At 29.3% G+C, this 22,649-nt stretch overlaps 1 protein-coding gene across 1 annotated transcript; it reads right to left on the bottom strand.

Moving 5' to 3' along the window:
* Positions 1 to 911: 911 nt before the first annotated feature.
* Positions 912 to 20,517, bottom strand: LOC106682853 (transketolase). The gene is made up of 11 exons (XM_014423929.3): positions 20,263 to 20,517; positions 20,034 to 20,179; positions 16,950 to 17,139; positions 15,734 to 15,968; positions 13,410 to 13,553; positions 8,544 to 8,792; positions 6,799 to 6,936; positions 4,920 to 5,046; positions 4,059 to 4,198; positions 2,661 to 2,892; positions 912 to 1,306 (listed from the first exon to the last, which is right to left on the bottom strand). The coding sequence occupies exons 1-11, from the start codon at positions 20,355 to 20,357 to the stop codon at positions 1,137 to 1,139; spliced, it is 1,866 nt and encodes a 621-aa protein (XP_014279415.1). The 5' UTR covers positions 20,358 to 20,517; the 3' UTR covers positions 912 to 1,136.
* Between the last annotated feature and the right edge of the window lie 2,132 nt (positions 20,518 to 22,649).

Genomic DNA, 22,649 nt, shown 5'->3' with positions numbered 1-22,649 from the left:
TATAATTAATTGATGAGAAGTGATGTACTTTTTTATTCTTATTAAATCCTGTTTAGTTTCAACTGAAATCAAGTTGTATAGTTAGAGCATATTTATTTAAGTTTATTATACATTGTTTGTTTAACTGATATAAAAGTATCAAATCATTTTTTTTTTTTTTTTTTTTTTATTAAATCCAAGAATAGGACATTTATTTACCATCTTACTTATATGTTTAGTTTCAACTGAAATCAATAGTAATATAGTTAGTGCATATTTCTTTTAGTTTATTATAGTGTAAAAGTTTCAAAACCACCTTCTTTTTTTTTTTATATCCAAGAACCCAATCATTTATTTACCACCTAACTTATATCCTATAGGGCTATCATCTATTCCAGGGATTCGTCAAAATTATTAAAAATATGGTAGTGTCAATGTTTTGTCCCTATTATGAATAAATGCATTTTTTCTGATACTGCCCTAAATCTATTTTCTTTAAACATTAAAATATTTCCTTGAATTCAATCTCCACGTCTATAAAATATTGGAAAAATAACATGATATAATTTCCTTCAATGTATGCTACATACCCACAAGTTTATCATTCTAACAATCCTCAGAAGCATTATGAAAAGATGGCCACAGGACCTCCTAACATGGAATAGTCTTGTTGAAATACCTATGTGTACATTCTTCACAAGCCATTGTCATTTCTTAATAATTTGTAGAGCACACTTACTTATATTGTAAAAAAGTAAATAATCATAAAGAAATGGCACCAATGTGGATTAAATATTTACCATACACTAAAATTCATACATTTATGAAGATAAAAAAATAAGTAACAAATAAAAAGGAAACTGGAGGAAAAGGATGGGCACAAATGAATTTGAAAAAAAAATTAAAACAGTTATTCATTGCAATAAGACATATGAAATTCAAAAATATATATTGAATAAACAAAGTAAACAAATGATAATGGAACAAATATATATATATATATATTTATATTGAATACACAAACTTAAAAAATTAGGTTTTCCCCATACAAAAATATAGTTACAACTTCTTTATAAATTTATAAATGAAACTTTAAATTATTGTAACAAATCTAGCATTACAAAATAGATTATAGTGGAATGTGCTAATATTACACTTTACAGCTTAATAATTTCCTCCACAGCTTTGACTACATTTCCTGAGTCAATGCCATACTTCTCTAACAATTTCTGTGGTGGTCCAGACCTCGGAACTTCATTAACTGCCAGTATCTTAATTAAAAATTTTGACATAGCACAAGCCGAAGACACAGCCTCACCAATACCACCTAGAAATGTTGCACAAGTTAACACTTAGAAAATTAAATTAATTGCTGATAGCAAAACAAACTCATTTTTTATTGATACAAGAATTATAAATTAATTGATTCCATTTAATATAAATTATAGATTAATTATTAATTATGTAATTGTTACAAATAATGTCATATATCATCATTGAAAATGATTTTGACTAAATATATTTTATTATGAATGGATTTTTGAAGAAGATATTAACACAATTTTAAACTTTAATGGGTAATATGAAATTTAATAAAAAATGAGGACTAATGTAAAATATATTAAAGACAGACACAAGATGTATCATAGCCACAATGAGACAAAATTTTTCTTAAAAAAAAAAACTAACAAAATACTTAAATATATATTCTTGTTCCTATAGTAGAAATGTTCTACAACAGAGGTGGCCAAGAAGTTGATCGCGAGAGGCCACTTTGGGTTGGTCGTCGCTCACTTGCAATGTCTGGGGTGAAATTCCGTGTACCATAGATTTTGAAGCAATAGTAGAAGACAAAACTTTCAAGCAATAGTTTCAGACAAATTTCATATGGATCAAAAGTTATTAATTATCCATGTTCTTTTAAATTCTCTGGATATGAGTGTTTTGACCCTTTCAATTATTGTTGCTGTTTTTTACATAGGCAGATAAGCTGAAAATCTGTATTTTAGTACAATGTGTACTTAGTGAGCTATTGATAGATTAGCAAAAAAGTAAGTCATATTATTCTTTCACGATACATTTTCCTGGCCCAAAAAAAAATGCATAAGTGAAATATAGAAATCAAATTATCAGCCATACTGTGCAGCTTTATAATTTTTTCATGTTTACGAACAAATAGTACAAAAACTTAAACATTGCAATTGATAAAAAAAAAAATAAATAAATAAAATGCATTTTAATTAAAAATCTATCTTGAAAAAGTATCGAAAAATCGATTTTTTAGGTAACACATGTACACAATGCTGCTATCAAAAGTTGTGTCTGGAAATTAATTTATTTCATGAGCCAATATCTCGAAAACTTAATAAGAGCTTTAAAAAATAAAATAGTTTAGAACATATATATTACTTATCCCCCCATACCTCGCTGGAATTCACTTGATACTGAAACACATTGTGTATAAACATAGTATGCATTTCATACCCTTTCATCCCCCTTAGATTACTATGACAAGTCGATCGCGAAACACTTATAACATAAAAAGTAGATATTATATACAGAAACGTTGGCCACCCCTGCTCTACAATATAATACTATATAAATTTTATTTAAAATATTTCCTATTTAAACATGAAAATTTGAAAAAAAAAAAAATAATAATAATAATTATAAAAACTAACCTTGTGGATAATGCTCTTCCACGACTATTACCTTTCCATTACATTGTTCCGCATGCTTTTTTATAGAATCAACATCAATTGGCTTAACAGTAAACAGATCCATAACCCTGATCTTAATATTGGATTTCTCTAATTGTTCAGCTGCTCTTAAAGCTTCATGTAATGTTACGCCAGCACCAATGACCAATGCTTTATCTTCTTTACTTTGTTTCAAGATGAAAGATTTGCCAATCTATAAGAAAAAAATAAAATGTACTATTATTAATGACAAGTATTATAAGAATTAATTAAATTAAGGAGTAGGCTTGATGGAAACAAACTAGAAACATAATGTAACAGTTTGCAAGAAAACATCATAAAAATTTATATTTATAATATTCAAAACTAAGTAATAAAAGTAAATGATTCAAACATAAGAAAGAGATTCTTATTCTGACCTACCAGGGCCCTGTTTCATAATAAAATGCAAACTAATACTATTAGTCTTGTCGATTTAACTTAATACAATTACATTGAATTGTACAATAGTAACTTGTACTTTAGTACTTTTTAACTCCTGTAATATCACTAATAGTCCTCCCTATTATGAAAAAAAAAGTATTAGTGTAATTAACACGTTGTTTCTATACTTGTATTTTGAACTAATACTATTAGCTTTCATTATGAAACAGGATCCTGATGGAGTAAAATTGGAATTGCCTTGTATTAGCTTTAAAACCAACAACAGCTATAATGGGGCAAATAAAACTAAGTACGCTAAAAAACAAACAATTCTTTAATTTATTTATTCAATTGTTTTTTTATTTCAATTTTTTAATTTTGACAATGATCTCAATGGTAAAATGAATTTTTATTTGGTAATGAGTGAGATTTCTAGTTTTAAAACAGAAAACATGGTTTACAAAGTTTTAGAGGCAACCCCCCTCTCTTTTGAGTAATAAGATGTAGCAATAAGAGTGTATACAATGAAAATATTTTCAAGGCAAGGTGATCAAATGCCACCATTTTTCAAACAAATTTTATATGTGTCCTACTTCTGTATTTATCCCACTCCACCCTATCCTGAAAACTATTTATCACACAGGTTAAGGGTAGAGGGGAATTAATTAATTCCATTCCAGTGCAAGCAGGGCAAGCTTAAGTCAAAAGCTAAGATTTAGTTTCAGCTAAGATACAGTTAATAATAATAATTAGATACTGTAAATAATAACATAAGAACTAAAATGAAGCTTTACTTTAATAAATTGTTTTTATTTTTATAACAATCAATGAATCACAGTTGTTGACTTCCAATATGTTTTTCATAGAAGACAAATAAAACAGAAACATGAACTGATTACAAAAAACTAAATAAATAAAATATAGGTAAAAAAAAGATAGATTAAATAAAGCAAGAACCTTAAATTCTTCTTCATTATCATAAAGTATAGCAGTGTTTGGTCTAGATGTCCTAATATAGCAAATTCCTTTGGTATTTGCAGCTAATTCCACAGCCCGGGCACAGCTCACAGCATCAGATGGGTAGAAGACAGTGGATCCTTTACAGAAACAAGTAATAATAATACATTAAAATTTTGATGTAACAACAATATTGCTGTTGAAAGTGTTGTCAAAACAAAATCACACAACCCTCAAGATGAATGATAACCGATATCTCATTAGAAATAATCTTTTGGATTTAAATACAACTTCAGTTTAGATTGTAACATCAAGTTCATTATGTTTAAAACATGAAAGAACGAACTACCTTTGACTTAGGTAACAGACTGTATTTAACACATTTTGTCTAATTTTAACTATTCAACCCACCGGTACCCTAATTAAATAACCAGTTTGAATATATATTTATTTTTTACATTTAAAATAAACATATATGTGATTATAAACGTTAGTTTATCATAAACATCTGTTTTGTAATATTTTTTTATGTTTATATTGTTATTTATAATTTAGTAAATGTAATTATTTACATAAATATTCCATAATATTACATAATTATTCACTTCTTATCATGAATTTTTTTTTCTTAATTTTTACAATATACAAAGTAAGATTTATTATTAACCACAGAATAAAACTACAACCAATAAATATTCTAACATTAAATTTTACAGATTAATAACACATTAATTATTCCCTAGATTAAACCCAATAAACAAATTTAGGGTCATGGTCCATAGGTCAGGTGCCTATATTTTATATATTTAATGATTAGTAATAATTTAAATAATATAGTTTATGCAATAAAAAATATGTTACCAGGAATAGATCGGAAAAGAGCTAAGTCTTCTAGGCCCATCTGGCTTGGACCATCTTCACCAATACTGACTCCGCAGTGAGAGCCAACAAAGTTAGCATTCGACATAGAAATGGCAGCAACACGAATCTAAAAATAAAAATGATTGTATATTCCTGATTAAGGTTAGCATTCCTTTGCATAATGCTAACAATTACATCTTATTTATACCAGGGATTTTATTTTATATATGTGAAATGAATAGCCAAACTTTACAAGCATAAATTGAACATTAAAACCAGAAAAAAATGACTTTATTTTTAAAAAATCTGAAAACTTAAAAAATTAAATTTTAATCAAATTAAATTAATCCTTTCATCAATATTCAACCTTGTCTTCCCTAGCCTTGAACCTGAATATGCCTGGAATGTGGGTAACTGCAGCAATCAACAAGAAAAGAATTGTTAAGTATTTAACAAATCAACTTAAAAAATTATTAGACAAAATAAAAACAGAGAGCTTTAATAAATCGGATTTTAGTTCAAAAATTAAGGTATTTCTCTGATTTTAATCAGGAGTATATTTCATATATACCCACAAATATATAAAAATGATTAACTACATAAAGAGTACAGTAACCATAAAAGAAATTAATAGAAAAAACAGCTTTATTAACCGTGCCCATGTGAGCTCAAAGGCGGTCAATTACAGACCACATAAAATAGCATGGTTGACGAGAGCTCAATGCTCTTAATAAAGAGCACTCTTCTTATTAAGATAATAGAAACTAACATTCAGGTAACAACTGCCAAGCAGCAGGTATCAGTTGTATTCAAGGAGTTCACCTAAACTCGTATTATAGAATGCAGGTCACATAATCTGGGTAGCACTGTAACCAATTAGCTCGAAGATAGAAAAAGAAAGGTTCACAAAGATATTTTCTATGAGCATATAAAGAAATGATTGAAGCATCCTGCCCCTCTTTTTTGACATGGAATTATCAGTGGGTGATATTAATGTTTAATTTAGAAAAGAAACAGAACTGTATCATTACAAACAAGCATAGTAAGAACAATTCAATCTCCCTGAGTGTATGCTTAGTATTACTATATTCATACTTTTGATATGATAAAAAAATGTTTACCAATGAGGAAAAACACATAAACAAAAAAATTAAAGAAAAATATTAGCCATGTACATAGGAGAATTAATAACAGAAACAATAAACAGACCATATGCAAATCAAAATGGGTATATCCTACAATGTCAGGATTGGACTCAGGTCAAAGCACACCCAATTTCAGTATAGCCAATGACTAAACAATAGTCTTTGAAAAAGCCCAACTGTCAGAATGAAAAATTAAGTCATTGGCATCAAATAAGTTGCTACAAACAAAACAATTCACTGAGCCTGTATTGGGATGAACCTTAAATTACTTTAGAACAGGCAGGAAATATTTTTAAAAAACAGAAGAGATATGACAGCATAAATTATTTATTGCCGATGATGAAAACTGTATAAGTTTATCAGAAGGACACAAATCCAAAAAATATCACAAGTTAGACTAAAACATATGTATCATTTAGTGTATTGGTAAAGCCAATCATAAAGTGCACAATATGACTTGTTTCTAAATAGGTTGTAACAGGCATGGCTGTAAGGCTCAATATGCAGTTCTCAATGATTTTTTAAAAATAAATTCTTGAATAAAAATGGTTGAACACACCCCAATTGAGTTCCAGAAATATTATAAAATTAATTATAACTAATAGTAATAATAATACATAAATATGTTCAGTCAAATCTAAAAATAAAAGTTTTGTTTGAATAAAAAACAAAATATTAAGGAACTGAAAAGAATCCTATTTTTTTTTTCTTAAGCTACTTAAAAGAATACTAACTTGATCAAATGCTCGGGTGAAAAAGGTAGCGAAAGTAGATGCAAAGGTTACACATCTATTACGACAAGCAGCGCCAATAGCAACACCAACTAAATTCTGTTCAGCAATAAAACACTCAATGTGTTGCTTTGGATTAACCTGAAATATTTAAAATAGTTAAACATTTTTAAAAAAGTGATATAGAAGCTTTGTGCAAAAGGAAAAGGAAGAGAAAATATGGTAAAATTGAAGTTCTTAAAATTCAAATTTTAAATTATTAAAAAAATTAAATCTATAAGTGTTGATAAATTACTTAAAAATTTTTAAGATTTACAGTGATCAAATTTTCATTTTGTAGGACCACCACGAAATAATAGTCAACCCGCCAATCAAACTGGCACTGTTACAGTTATGAGGTTGCTAAGGTGACACCTCAATGGCCACTACATGGCAAAACACACTGCAGATTACTTTAAAGCTGATTGCTGAAATCCAAGACTGGCATCACAAAATAATCAACATTGTTGGAAGATAACCCTTTCTGGCTCGAATCTCGAAAACCACAAGTGTTCTTACCATACATGGTATCAAAAGCAAGGAAAATATACCCCAGGGACATATGAAATGTCTTCCTCTCCAGCATATAAGCATCAAGTACCCAAAAGACCAATGGACTCGAAAAAGCAAAAACAATCAAGAACAAGCAAAATGATCGAGCCAGTACCCATTTACAATTTCCTGTGGGGAACATTATTAAAAAGGCTGTTCTAACTAACTGGCAGTGCTTCTTAAATTATCCAGCTTAGCAAGAAGAAATCTGTGAAGCTTCAACACTTCTTAAGACAATAAAGAAACCTCAAAATTGTTTTCCATACTCATCCAGTGTCAGTGTTGAAATTCTTTAGGTCAAAGAGGGGCAAATATCTTTGATGATTTGAAAGCCTGATGGAAATGTACAAGAAAGTCATGGAATGGATCCTAAGAGACTGCAGCGTCAATAAAAACGAGAGGACAGACCAGCTGGCCAAGGAATGCGCCTCGAGTTGGATGTTTGACTGTTCCCTCAATCTGGAAATAAACATAATTAATTAAGCCTCCATTAGTTAATATGGATCAGGACTAATCTACATCATGACACTGGTGATGCCATCTATCAAGTCACTCGACAAGAACAGGTCCTCATCTCTTACTTGTGAACAGGGGCACACAACAGGCTCAGAGTTCACCTCCTAAGAAAGTTCCATATTGTTCCAGTCCACTCTGCAAGTGTGGAGGAGGGGAACAGAATGCTGAGCACATATTCCAAACATGTAGGATCTTTCTGAGCAAAGGAGGCTGGTCTGGTCCTCTACAACAGAGGTGCAAAGAAAGCTCTATGGAAGTCTGTATATGATGTAATTTAAAATTACTTTTACCATTAAAAATAATGAAAAATTAAATATGAAGGTCTTGAAGAAGGTAATATAGTCCAAAACTCTGAACAATATGAAGCATAAGTTGTGCAGAAGTATAAAAGTGTTATATTGTATCTTAGAAATAATTAAAAATCATTAATTCATAAGTTAATTTTGTGAAGGTTTACAACAGACCAAAAATGATTTCTTAACCTTGGCATACATCTAAAACAATTAAATAGTACTACAATAACCAAGAAATTAAGAATTTATTACAAACCAAAAAACAGCTACTATAAATCTGGAACAATAAACTTTACTTAAATCAATTATTCAACCTAATTAAAGAAACAATTCCATATTACTACTTACACTCATTATCTTGTCAGAGAAAGTGGAATTTTTGGTATCACCATCTAATGCAACAACTCTACCATTGGTTTTAGCAAGACTAGCCAGGGCTGTTCCATAGGCTAAACGTGTAGCTATTGATTCACCCTTCTTATACTTGGGTGGTTCATGGAGTTTAATATTGGTGATATCAACATTTGGAGCATTATCCAACACAGGTGGTATATCCAACTTATACGGACCTTTATTCTGCATTTGGCTGTATAAATTCTGCAAACAAATAATAAAAATACAACCAATTGTAATAGGCTTAAAATTTGAGCTTTACATAAAGTTTTTACTAACTACTTACACTAATCTAGTAATATAGAACTAGTATATCAGCAATATTAAATGGTAAAAAAAGGGTGTAAAAATATTATCAAATAACTTTAATCAGAAAAAGAGCAATAATTTGGCAGTACAAAGGTATAAATGAAATTTTAAAAAATATATGTTCAAAAAAAAAAGTTTAGCTAAATTAATACAATAAATTTAAAACCAATAAAAAAGGAGAGAAAAGGCTTAATAACCAGTTATTTAAAAATAATTAATACAAATATTTTTAAAATCATGAAATTATCAATGTAAGTGAAGATGAAACAAAAATTAATTGAAACAATTTTATATATTCCACAAATTAAAAACCATGCGAAGAATTGTATATTAGATACTTCATCAATAAATAACATCTTAAAAATATATACATAAATAATATCATAAAAATATAATGATGAAACTTGAACATAGATACTTAAATTAAACTTGTAGAATTGAGTTTTTAAACTTTTGAAGGAAATGTCAATTTATTATTTAAATTAGAAAAAGTTTTTAAATCCATTTCATGAGACAATGTTCTATTATTTTAATATTTGAGCCATTAAATGATTTAAGCTATTCCAGTATTGTATTTTAATGCTGGAATGAATTAAATACAAAAAGAAAGAAAATATTAAAATGAAAAGTCACCAATTTAACTTAAACTGGTTGGTTTCTGAGTTCCTATTAAACTAAGTTAAACATTTTCTATTGGTAATGCCAATGTAGCTATTTGATTACGCAGCACACAAGCACACACATGCTTGTGAATATCATAAGAAGGTTATAAGAAATGTTTGCTTGTGGTTTTTAAATTACTAGCTTTTTGTTTATAATTATAACTTTGTAAAGATCCTTTTAACTACTAAGCCAGGCTAGTTTAAGTTTAAAAATAGAAGAAGTAGAGGATACACTGAATCTATTTGTTTTTAAAAACAGTAATTTTAATTATGGTTTATTACTTGGATTAGATGCTATAAAGAAGTTTGAACTTATACAAGATGAAAATTGATGAATTAGACATAAAACGAAGGACAACATAATTGAAGTGAACAATGTGACTATTGAAGAAACCAGAGAGGATAAATCAGCATTGAAAACATTAAAAAAAGATAAGGATTCCTTCAAAATAAATTTAGAGCATTTAGATGAGAATAAAAAGTGAGATATTATGAAATTATTAAGTGAAAATGATAGAAGTTTTGCCACTGATAAGTTTGATGTGGGTATAGTTGTGAGTTGGCGAAGCTCACATTAAACTAAAGGAGGACAGATATATTTCACAGAAACCATGAAGATATTCATACCCTGATCAAGAGGAGATAGACTCATAAAATTCCAAGTTATTAGAGAATGATTTGATTGAAGAATTGAGCTCTAATTTTGTTGCACCTGTTACTATAGCATTTAAAAACCAAGATGGAAAAGGAACATCGCTATGTGAAGATTTTCGAGAAATAAGCAGGTTAGTAGTACCTGAACCCCATCAATTTCTGAAATCAACGATCTGGTAGTGAATGTTGGTTACTGCTGTTAATTAACTGCATTGGATATCAGATCAGCTTTTTGGTCTATACCCCTCCGAATGAAAGACAAGAAAAATACAGCATTCGTAATGCCTAAAGGTCATTGGCAATGGAAAGTCTTGCTACATGGTTTTAAACTATAAAAAAAAAATGGTTACTCCAGCTATCTTTCAACGAATTTTGGCAGGTATTTTATATAAACATAATTTGAATTGATTTTGTATAATTTATATTGATGATGTTTTGATTTTTTCACAATCTATTGAGGGACATTTGGGCTTAAGTCTTTGAAGCAGTTGAAATGGAGGGAATAATAAATCTAGTGAAATGACAGTCAGTGAAGTTGATGCAAGCCATTCAGGTCTGTGTGCAGTTTTGAAGCAACCACAATGAGATGGTATCCTACATCTGGTCAGTTATTTTTCTAACAAATAGACACCTGGTCAAATGATGAGAGAGATAATGTACCTAGAACGCCTAGCAATAAAATTGCAAAAAAAAAGAAGAAAAAGCAATTGTTTAATGGCAACATTATCTATAGGTAAGGCTTTTACTGTGACATCGGATCATACGCTATTTATCAATTTATGTAAATACAAATCACAAATAGATGAAGTGTTGGGTGACTTGATGTTGTATCTGTCTCAATACAACTTCAAAATCATATATAAGGAAGACAAGGATAACATAAAAGCTGATGCTCTATCCAGAAACCCAGTTCTAGAAAGCTTTGAAGATGAAGATGGCTGTTTGAAGGTGATTAATATGATTCAACTAGATGATATAATAAATGATCAAGCAGCAATCATAGATGAGATTGAGGCTTCTGAGGTATTTAAAGATGACAAGATTAGCTTCAAGTTGTTGAACAACAGGGAGCGAATCTATGTGTCAGAGGGATTAGAACTCAATTTCATAAAAAAATTCACCACTTCTACGGGCATACTGATAACTAACCAGTTTTGTTAAGCTTGTGAAGCCAGTGTTAAAAATAAATCTAGAAGTGGAAGAGCGATCAGATTATTCTCAGAGTTGGGCCCAGCAGAATACCCTTATCATGTCCATCGACACAATTGGTAAATCATTTTTCTAAATAGAGCTACTAATTTTATCAAACTGATCAACCCAGTGGCAGAAGGAAACAACATACAAATTTTGGTAGTTAATCAATATGATGCGTTTAATTCAAGGAATTTCAGAAAATATCTAAACAACAAGAGAACTGATCTGCTCTATACAGCAGTAGATAATCCACAATCGAATGGATTAAATGAATGGTTAAATCAAACTTTGGTTTTAACAGAATACGTTGTCGAATAAATGAGACTGAAGTATCATGGACTACTGTTGCTGAGTCTTTTATCAAGGAATATAACAATACATCTCACAGAATGGCTAAATTTTTGCCTGCTTTTCTCTTATATGGAATAACATCTGATATAGTTCCTACACAATTGAAAGGTGACAATGATTTGACTACAGATCATCAAAAAGCACTTGAACATTCTAGAATAAGTTTTGGAAGGAATAAGAAGTGGGTGGATCAAACTAGGAAAGAGAACAAATATCAAGAAGGCGATTTAGTATCTGTTTCAAACAGCAATAGATTAAATATAAATAAACTATAAGAAGTTAGGAAAGGACCATTGATTGTAAAAAAGAGAGCTTCATCACCCATATATGAAGTAGATTGTAATAAAAAACATAAGGCAGCAAATTTCTTCCATAGCTGTAAGCTAGTTCCATACTCTTTTCCTGTAGAAAAAGTCTTCGACGAACAGAGGTGTAAATTATATTTATAATTTAAATAACTGTGCTGCTACTACATTCGAGCACTCCTAGCAGGCCAGAGGTGAACTATCATAAGAAGGTTATAAGAAATGGTTTTCAAATGATTAGCTTTTTGTTTATTATTATAACTTTGTAAAGATCCTTTTAATTAATTGTAATAGCTTCACAGTTAGATTAATCAAAACTGCGGAAAGGGACTTTTATTCAATTCTATTGTTTTAGGAAAGTAGAATAGTGTTTCTACTTTGATGTATTTTACTTAGTACTTCTGTTGTAGCTCCGTAACCTTTGATTTATAATAACCTATTGTTTTAGCAATCGTCTGACTGTCTACAGTGCCCCTGAATGAATTGTACGCACGCACGCACACACACATTCTGTTGTATTGTAGGCTAATTTTAAATCATACCTAGTTTGAAAAAGTAGATTTAATTCATTTTCACACAAATATGTACCTGTTTAAACAATTATTTTAAATAAAATTATAGTTTAAAAATTGTCTTTTGTTGTATATACCTTTTTCATCAAGCTAATATGATTTTGTTTTTATCAAAAGTAATTCAAACATATTATTTACTTTAATAACCCTCTTTATTTTAGTATTTATTATTCATTGAAACAACTAATTACAGATACAAATTTATAAGGTATACTAATAAAAATTGAGAACTTCAGGAATTGACAATGGTAGGTAAGTCAAATAGATTATAAGTGGTTGAAGTAGGTAGCAAGTACAATTCCCACTATACGGTCAAGGTCCAGCTCATCACTATCAATATTTGTATCTAGATTACTTCTATTTTCCCAGTATGAACTGTCCTCGACATTGAATAAAATACTTTTCTACTACTAAGTATCTGATTGATACAATCTTAACCATCTCTAGTAGGAAGGAAGCTTTGTGGAATGGAATAATTAATCCCATTCAAGTTCAAGAAAAGTTGGATTAAGAATGTCAGAATGAGGATTAAGAAATTTTAATGAGGTATGGACTGAATACCTAGGATTTTTTTTCATTAAACAACGTGTATAGGCTTCAGTGAGGAGTGGATGATTAGAATTTCGGATGTTGAGCAACTTTTTAGTGATTATCCATAATGATTAGCAGTTATAAAGTTTCAAGTAAATTGTTTGTGTTATGTTTTTCTGTTAATAAGTTATGAATATACACGCAAAATATCATTTAACAATGTAATTAAAACTCAATACATACATTAATAATATTTCCGGCCTTGTCTCCTAAGGGTTTTCCGTGCCAGTTCTCCATGTCTTCAATTCCTACAAGGCCATGCCCCTTGAACGTTTTGGCAATTATAGCAGTAGGCTTTCCTTTAGTAGCTTCTGCTTCAGAAAAAGCCTGTAACAATGATTTCATCATTAAAAAATGCAATAAGTAAAATCATGAGAATTAAAATCCAATAAATTAACTGTGAATATTAGGGAGCTACTATTAAATTGGTGGTCACAGGGAACAGGTTAAGTTAAAAAATAGTCCTAATAAGATAAGTATATTGTGATCATTTCCCAAACATTCTACACACAGTAAAGAAGGTTTGAGAGATCATACAACACACCAGCTCATTAGGACAATTTTTCAAGTTACCAACTAATTCCATGTGGTTGCTGAAATGTAACACTAGATATTAAATTTATACTATTAAATAAATAAATGCCACATTATCAATTTAAAATAACACTTCATTAATGAAACAAACACTTGTTATACTGATTTTAGCCAAGCAAATCTTGGAAACTGACCACACAAATCAATGAAATTCTTTCTACCTACTCGCTCTCCCTAATTTTATTACTTATTCTTCAATTTTTCATAATTTAACTAACATGAAATAATTAACTTCTATATTAAAATATTACTTCTATATTTAAAAAATAGGTAAGATATATATATAGAGAGAGAGTTTTGGATAAGTAACATTAAGATTTTCATAATGAAAATTATTAGAACATATTTATCCTGCTGGATGATTGTTTTAGACCTTAAATAAAACCTTCCTAAACAGAAGAGGTGAGGAAAGATACCAAAATCAAGGCATACAAGTCTACATTTGTACCACTGCTCATATATTCCTTTGAGTTCTAACTAACAAAAATATTATGTTCTGTACTTATCATTTGTATGTACATAAATATAAATAAAATTTGGCATTTATTTTGTTAATTCATATTTTTTAAAATTTTACTCCCAATCATTGAAAATTCCAATAATTTGAAAATCATATTAATTCAAATTCAATCCTCAGGACCTTGGTAATATAAATCATTAGGATTCTACTGTATTAAAATATAAATATAAAATAACTTTAGCCCCACATATAATACAATTAAATTGTAAATTTGATTTTTGAAATACCAAAATATTATATTACAAACAGTAAGTAAAATCATTTCAAAAATCTAAAAGCTATCCTAATAAAAAAAAAAACAGTAAATTATGAAACAGGTATCCAATTTCAATCTACATTAATGCAGATATTAAGAAATAAAAAAGAACAAATAGACTGATTTTATTTAAAACAAGTATCCTCTGTCATATCTATTAGGTATAAAATAAAATAGCTCAGCATGACCAAAATTTAAAAAAACAAATTGATTTGCCTGTTCAGCTTCAGGGAGTAAGTGGAAGTAAAAAGTATGAAAGAAGGATTTAAAAACAAAATAAAATGTATAGAATTCACAGATAGAATGGTTCCTAGGAGTGAATATGAAAAGTAATACCAGATTAATTAAGGAATGACGAAATAGAAAAGCTTATTTTAATACTAGTAAAACAAGAATTTTTAAAGGCATAATGAATAAGATACTCGCGTATCCAAACCTCCATGCAAGTAAGGATGCCAATCAGGAGTGTACCATAATTTTATCACAATGGAGGAAGAACAAAAGCTAAAATGGCCTACTATGTCCTTTTCCACCTGACCCATAGTCGTAGAATGAATTTGAAAAATATATTACCAGTCCTTCTGAGAATTCATGGTCTGAACCTCTGGAACTGGTTGAAGAAAAAGTGATAATTCCTCCTCCATGCAAAGACACTGTAACAACTTTTGTGGTCTGAATCAAATAACAAATACATACAATAATCCTATATATACCATGGATTGTCAAGCTAAGGGACCATGTGGGGCAAATCTAATTCCTCTCTTCCATATATTTAGTGAGTAGCTAGCACCAAATTCTGACCAGGTCAGAAGGCCAAAAGTGCCCATACCACCAAGAAAACTTGAACAGGAAGACATAAAATATCTGTAGAAGTAAAAGTAGATTTCTACAGATACTCCGTTTATCTTAACAATATGATCAACAGTGCAGTTATTTCAAAGCCTCATTAAATTTTGATATCTCACTAATTTAAACAATGTAAATTTGTAGGTTTCTTCAATTATAGCAACAAAAAACATCTTCAGTAAAGATAAAAATCATAAAGAGAATGAAAGTAATAATATATGTTAATTACAATTTACTTTAATTAACACTTTTAATCAATCATAAAAGCAAACTAGTAAACTAACAACTAACCTTAGCTAATTCTACAACATCATGCCCATCAACAACAATTGCATTAATTCCAAATGCTTCGAATCTATGTCTGTAAATATCCATATTGTGTCCTAAACTTGTAGGACCTGACTGTCCAAGTCGATTCACATCACAGATAATGCATAAGTTGTCCAATTTGTAAAAGGAGGCAAAATTTAAAGCTTCCCAAACTGAGCCTTCAGCACATTCTCCATCGCCTAATAATACAAATGTCCTGCAAAATAAATAATAAAATAAAAGGAATAATTTATTTAAATAAGTATATAAAACAGTAAATTTAATAATTTCAGATATTACAGATTTACAAATAGTAACTAGTGTTAAAAAACAACCAAACTCTGAAAATTATAATTTCAAATCACACAGCAATAAAAACTTCAATATTATTAACACAAATCTAGGTAGAAATGGAGATAAACATCAGAAAAAACTTCTTTTTTTTTTTTTAGACCAATGGTTTTTGAATAGACTATTGGATTCTATACAAAAAACAAAACATCTCTTTTCCTTATTAACAAGTATACTTAAAAATAATAACTTTCTTACAAAGAGGAAGATCATGGCAAGAAAGTTTGATTCCCATGGACATGTCACAAGATATGATTTGATCAATGATGTTAAAACAACGGATATATGAAAAGCATCCAGCTTCATTTATTAGTTCCACTTTGTTTTTAAGTAATATTTGAACTGTGGCATTAGGTAAACCTAATTTTTTTTCCAACTTCATTTTTCTATAGATCTCCATCATTTAATTTCATCACTTTATTCTTCACTTTCTGTCATCCAAGCAAAATAAATCCGAAAAAGTAAAATAATTCAGATTATTTCAATACCTAAATATAAATTCTATAAGCCATATTTTAGAAATTTATTAGATCAATAAAATACCATGGAAATGCTCTTAGAGTCGACATATAACATTAAATTCAGAGTCAGGAAAATATCCCAGTATTCTTTAATCTGATTATTGATTAAAATATTGTAATTCCCTTATCACCCTAGAAAATGCAGCAATTACTTCCAGAAAAAATTTTAAAACATTTGACTTTTTACTCCATCAGCAAACATTACCAGTTTAATATGAATTTTAAAAATTGTTGATATTAAATTAATAGATGATTAATTAGAAAAACGAACTATGAGTTGGAAAAAATAAATAATAATTCACACCATTGATGAAAATGATTCTTACCTGTAAGCTGCTTGGTCAAAATATTTTCCAACGTAAGCCATTCCACAAGCGACAGAAAGACCTTGACCTAACGATCCAGTAGCAACATCAATGAAATTAAGTCGTGGTGTTGGGTGACCTTCTAGATCACTGGATAACTTCCTTAAGTTTAACAAGTCTTCGACTGGGAAAAGCCCAGCTTCAGCCACAGCTGCAATGTAATAATTCAAAATTATAAACCAGACCTAAGAAAATAAAATAATGAAGGCACAAAACTATAGGTAATTGTAAGAAAATTTGAATGGATATCCTTTCCTTCACAATGTAAAAAAAACAAACATGTTATAAAAACACTAAAACATTATTTTATATCCAAGAAAAAGTTGGTTACAGAATGCAGTTAAAGAATAAAACACAAGTGCAGAGATTCTAAAACATGTAACACTAGTAGACTCTTTGCACTTGTTAATGAAAGCCTACAACTAACACTGAAATGTTAGCAAACATAAAAAATAAGTTTACTTCGTCTATGATTTGTATTATAGGTGCCATTATCCAATGTAGGTCATGTAATCCAGATGTAGAGTGGTAGTGTTCATAAAGAAATACACAATTATTGAATAATTTTCATAATTTTAAACATTTTGATGCAAATCACACGCTTTGATCAAGTTTTTGTTTAAATTCAATGGTCAACAATCATATTTACAACATAAATTTATATATTTATCTGAGAATTCCGAATACATAACACAATTTTGTTAAAGTAGGTTAGCATCACACTCTTTATGAGGAGTGATTCACCTGATTTGCCTACAGATTATTCCAGTTAAGATTCTCACCATATTTTCTACTTCATATTAATTAATTTTTGCCGCAGATTCTGTTAAGATTGTTTTATTAGACTCAACAAAACACATCACTATTACAGATATTAATGCCCAACATTCAATAAAAAACTAATATATATTTTATGGTGATATCATAGAGAAAACTAAAATAGGTGAAACTATAAATACAAGTGATTTATGACAAAGCCTGTTGAAATATATTGAGGCCTAATGACATTTTTAAACCTAACTGTAATAAGGTAACCTTAATTGGGAAAAAATCTAGCACTCGAGTGTGATTCTGATCAAATCACCTCCTTGCATAACTGTAGGTCTAGTAACAGTACTTCCTTACAAAGTAGTGCACCCCTGACCCTTCAATGAGATGTAACGGTACAGATTTTTTTTTAAACTGTAATAAGAAATACTAAATTAAAAAACCTATTAAAATTTTAGAATTTCAATATTAATTTTTTTAAATACATCCCTACCTATTTTAGAGATCATGATTTTCTCTTAATTATTACTCACTGGAGAATATTTAGTGATAATAATTACTTCTAAATAAATAAATAACTCCTTTAGTTACAAAACAATATGATCCAGCATGTGGTATTAAATATATTTCATCATAATGTTCTAGTTTCAAGGTAGAATGGTCTAGAAAATTTAGAGAGGGTAACATGAGCCTTAAATCACTGTTCATGCCACCCTTAAGAAAAAGGGACATCTACTGTTAGCCCAAAAATGGTATCATGTTATAAAAAAATTATGGCCAATATTTATAGAAATTAAGCTTAATATAAGTGTAGTAACTATGCAAATTATTTTTATAACTAAGATCAAAACTGAGGCCAAAACTTCATACAAATTCACACAACACACACATATTTATAATCAAATTTTTATTTTTTATCATTAAATAATTTTAAATAAATAAAAATTGGGCTTAATGTAGTTCAAAAGATATTTTTTCAATCACATAAGGGAACGATTAGGGCTGAGTAATTTTTATTACCGATACAAACTAAATCAAGATCTGATAGACACTAAATATTAATGGTTGATTATATTCATTTAGATAAATTAAAAAAATGTACATGAATGCTTTGATATGGAATCAACCAGCGCACCATATCATTCACGATAACCTCCTCATAAGAACTAATTCTGAATTTGAGTATAAAAGAATATTAAAGTTCAAGCCAGAAGCTTGAATTATTAATTATCTTTGTTTTTTTTTAAGCTAATACTATACTACATCAAATTTTATACAGAATTAATATTTTAGATCTTGCAGATTTGGGTAATTTTTTTTTTTATGATAAATTGTCTAGATGGTGAACAAATAATATGATATGATAATAGTAATTTCTTTTTTACTAAGTACTAAGGAACATATACGCTAATTTAACTGTAACGACTCTTAAACTACTAGTAGAAGTTTATAAAATAGATTAACAATAGGTTAATTGATGTAATGTCTACTTTTGTAAATTTGATTCGTTGTTTAAGAATTAAAATACTGTTTTAAGTATTGATTTAACAAGTAAATGATAGTGCTACCAAAATTGAGTTTTATTATCATATAATTTATGTATTTTTATAATACTATTTACTATTTTTATGAACTATTTGTAGAACTTCAGAAAATAAATTATTATCATTCATAATCATCGATGATAATTACATTAATGTTGCAATTAGATGCAATAAACTTATGAGTCTATTATTACAAATGTGGTATAAATGAAGTAGTCTTTACCCTATGAAAATTATTTTTTTTTTTAATTTTTCTTAAAATTGCATTAGTATGATAATGTGGGGTCAGTGATTATTACCAGTTCATGTAATTTATTTCTACATATTGGAAAAATAAATTTAATTTTTTTCTTACATTTACTTATATACATTATGAAATTAAAACTTATTTTTGGTAGCACTATCATTAAATTTAAAAACCAATACTTAAAAACAATACTTCAATTCTTAAAAAATCAACCAAACATTAACATTACAGCAATTAACTGTAAATCTGAAAATTATTTAAAGATGAAACTTTACATTTAGTAACCAATCATAAAATAATATGATTCTACAATCTAGGAATTTGACCATGATGATGCAAAAAAATGTATAAGCAATTGTTTATTAAAACACTACACACCAAATTTACTTTTTGGTTTCAAATTCAAATTAAATACTCATTTTTAAATTCTTGAACATAAAGAAACAATACAACTACAAATCATAAGTGCATTATAAATTAATATACCGGAATATAGTATGGGGGCAGCATGGCCTTTGGACAAGACAAATCTATCATTTGATTTGTGTAAGGGTTCTGAAACCTTATATTTCATAGTATGAAAGAATAAGACAGACATAATTTCTGCCATAGATGCACAAGATGTAGGATGCCTGAAAAAAAAAATCAAAATCGTAAGTCAACTTAAAAAACTTAATTCCTCATATCATAAAAATTAGTTAAACATCATACGAACCCTGAATTGGAAGCATTTGTCGCATTTATTGAATCAATTCGCAATTTATTAGCGATGTCTTGGAGTTCTTTAAATTTCTTAGAATGGTCCGCCATGGTGCAAGTTAAACTAACGACTGGAACTCAAACGGGCTCTTATCAACTCAACGTGATGTAACAATTCAAACAACATACAGCGTGACTACTAAGAGCGCTTTCTTTTAAATATCACTATCGATATTAATCTTTTAAACAGGTATTAAGGCAATATATTTTTTCAAGCCAATATTATGTAAAAGTCTTAATTTAAAGGCACACTATTAAAAACAAAAAACCCGAAAGATTAGTTTAAAAATAGTTTTGTATCAAATGACCGGTATTGTTTTTAAAAAAATGGGTGGATTGGCGCCTCAATAACCAGTTTAGTTTAAACAAACATCCATTCCAGAAGACAATTATTTTCCCTCCCCGCTCTTATAGTGGTATATCATTTTATTTAATTATTTAATAAGGTAGGTAAAATTAATTTTAGAAGACCGGCTTTCCAAGCCCGAAATTCCGAAAATGTTCAGGAGCTAGGCAGTCAAGGAAGCGTGAACTTAGTGGGACCTAGGACATAGATGTCTCATCAGATATTTTTAAAGAGTAAAATATACATTTTTTTTTTGGAATAAAAAAAGTAGCACATTATTCTGTTCAGACTAGTTTATGGGTATGACCAGATACCTTAAACCGATTCCTTTTTATATGAGTTCAACCCCAACTTCGACTGAAAACGTTAGTGGTGGATTTATTTCTTGAGCAAGTATAGCGAGCGGAAGTCGACAGCTGTGAACCAGTTAAAGCAAGGGGTAACTTCGAGAGAAACAAACACGGAGGAAAATCCATTTAAACTTTGGTCAGTTAATTTAATATAGGGAAAATGTAAGTGGACTGTCTTAGGTATTGCAGAAATCATTTGGAAAGGAAACTACTAACACTTCAAAAGAACAAGATGGAGAGGTGAAGAAGAGTAGTTCAAGTTGAATTAAAAGAAGGAAAAAGCAGAGAAGAAATACCTATAGACTAACAACCCAGGTGTTATGACTATTTACAAAGAAATTAAGAAACTAGTAGGACAACCTGTTAGGGAAGGTTATTTTATCGAAGATTGGAAGTTGAAAATGGCCATGGCCAAAACCTAAATAACAAGGCAGCTGACGATTATGGAATCGTAGTTAATAAAAAGAAAAAAATGAACTGAAAGTAAATCCTCAGGGATTGCGAAAATCAATACATATAAATACAAAATCAACTGTAACGAAATCAATTTTGGTTAAAACCTCTGTTTCGTCGATTCGTAATATATGTTTAAAAAAAAAAAAACACCAACAAAAGGTCAGGATTTACTTTCACCACGCTTCGGTCACATCCGCTTTCGGAAACATTCAGGATTCCTTTTAAAGTCGGCGGCTAAGCTATTTTCATCCACTCCAACAAGTTAGAGTTTGGTCCAAAAAAAAAAATTATTTTGCTATATTTTTGGTCAGTACATTGCGCCAGGACTTAGACCTCCATGTTCTGTCACCCATATAATAATAATAATTAACTCTAACTCCTTAAAATATTTGATAAGCTGTTTAGAAAATGGATATAAAACAAAATATGCAATTCCATAAAAATCCGGACTACCTGATATAAACACCTTGAATATTAATTGTTGGTTCCTCCAGTGATAGAGAGTTACTTTTGCTGAATTGTTTTTCACTCGAGCAAAATTTGAATAAGGATTCGATGCCTTTGCCAATATGTTTTCCACCAACAGTAATATCGGGCTTGCTCTTTCATTTTGATAATATCTATATGTGATTTTGTCGAGTTCTATAAAACTTCTTGATGAAGGAATTTTGGGATGATAAACCGATTATTTTTAAAGAGGACGTTATTTTCGACTGAATATTCCGGATTTACGATGTTTACTAGCTGTATTTCTGATTTGAGGAAGTTAACAAATTTTTACAATTGAGTTCTGATGTCGAAATTAAATTAATAGCTCGCTCTAATATTTCATGGAGCTCCACTTCTATGAATATGTCAGTGCTACAGAAGTAAATCTCTAGTGGGCTCCTTGGCAAATTGCATGTGAAACGTTCAGCTTTCCTAAGTTCTATTGCATAATAATTTATGGCTTTTCTCTGTGAGTGTATAAGTTAAGGATACTGCTTAAAGAGCCATATTTCACAATATCCTGACGTTTAGGTAAGTGTGATATGGTGATTAAAACTAGTCTCCCTGGATACATCGATATCTTGGGCGAAGCTGCCAAGTCGTAGTCTTCTAGAGATTTAGGAAAAACGTTTCTTGAATTACTAAGAGCAGCATACTGATGGGCCTCATAGTGAAGGTTCACTGAAGGTAGGTAAAGATCAT

Source organism: Halyomorpha halys, unplaced genomic scaffold (assembly GCF_000696795.3).
Source record: "Halyomorpha halys isolate HHAL.00 unplaced genomic scaffold, Hhal_1.1 Scaffold447.1, whole genome shotgun sequence".
Taxonomy (NCBI): Eukaryota; Metazoa; Arthropoda; class Insecta; order Hemiptera; family Pentatomidae; genus Halyomorpha; species Halyomorpha halys.
The sequence above is the reverse complement of the archived record's forward strand: the minus strand, read 5'-3'. Positions and strand labels throughout refer to the sequence as shown.

Excerpts from the sequence above, each read along its gene's own strand:
- LOC106682853 (XM_014423929.3), bottom strand. The coding sequence starts at position 20,357 with ATGGCGGACCATTCTAAGAAATTTAAAGAACTCCAAGACATCGCTAAT. Across the intron at positions 17,140-20,033 it reads TGCCCCCATACTATATTCCG|CTGTGGCTGAAGCTGGGCTT; the intron begins GTATATTAATTT and ends ATTACATTGCAG. Across the intron at positions 4,199-4,919 it reads TCTTTTCCGATCTATTCCTG|GATCCACTGTCTTCTACCCA; the intron begins GTAACATATTTT and ends GTTTCTGTAAAG.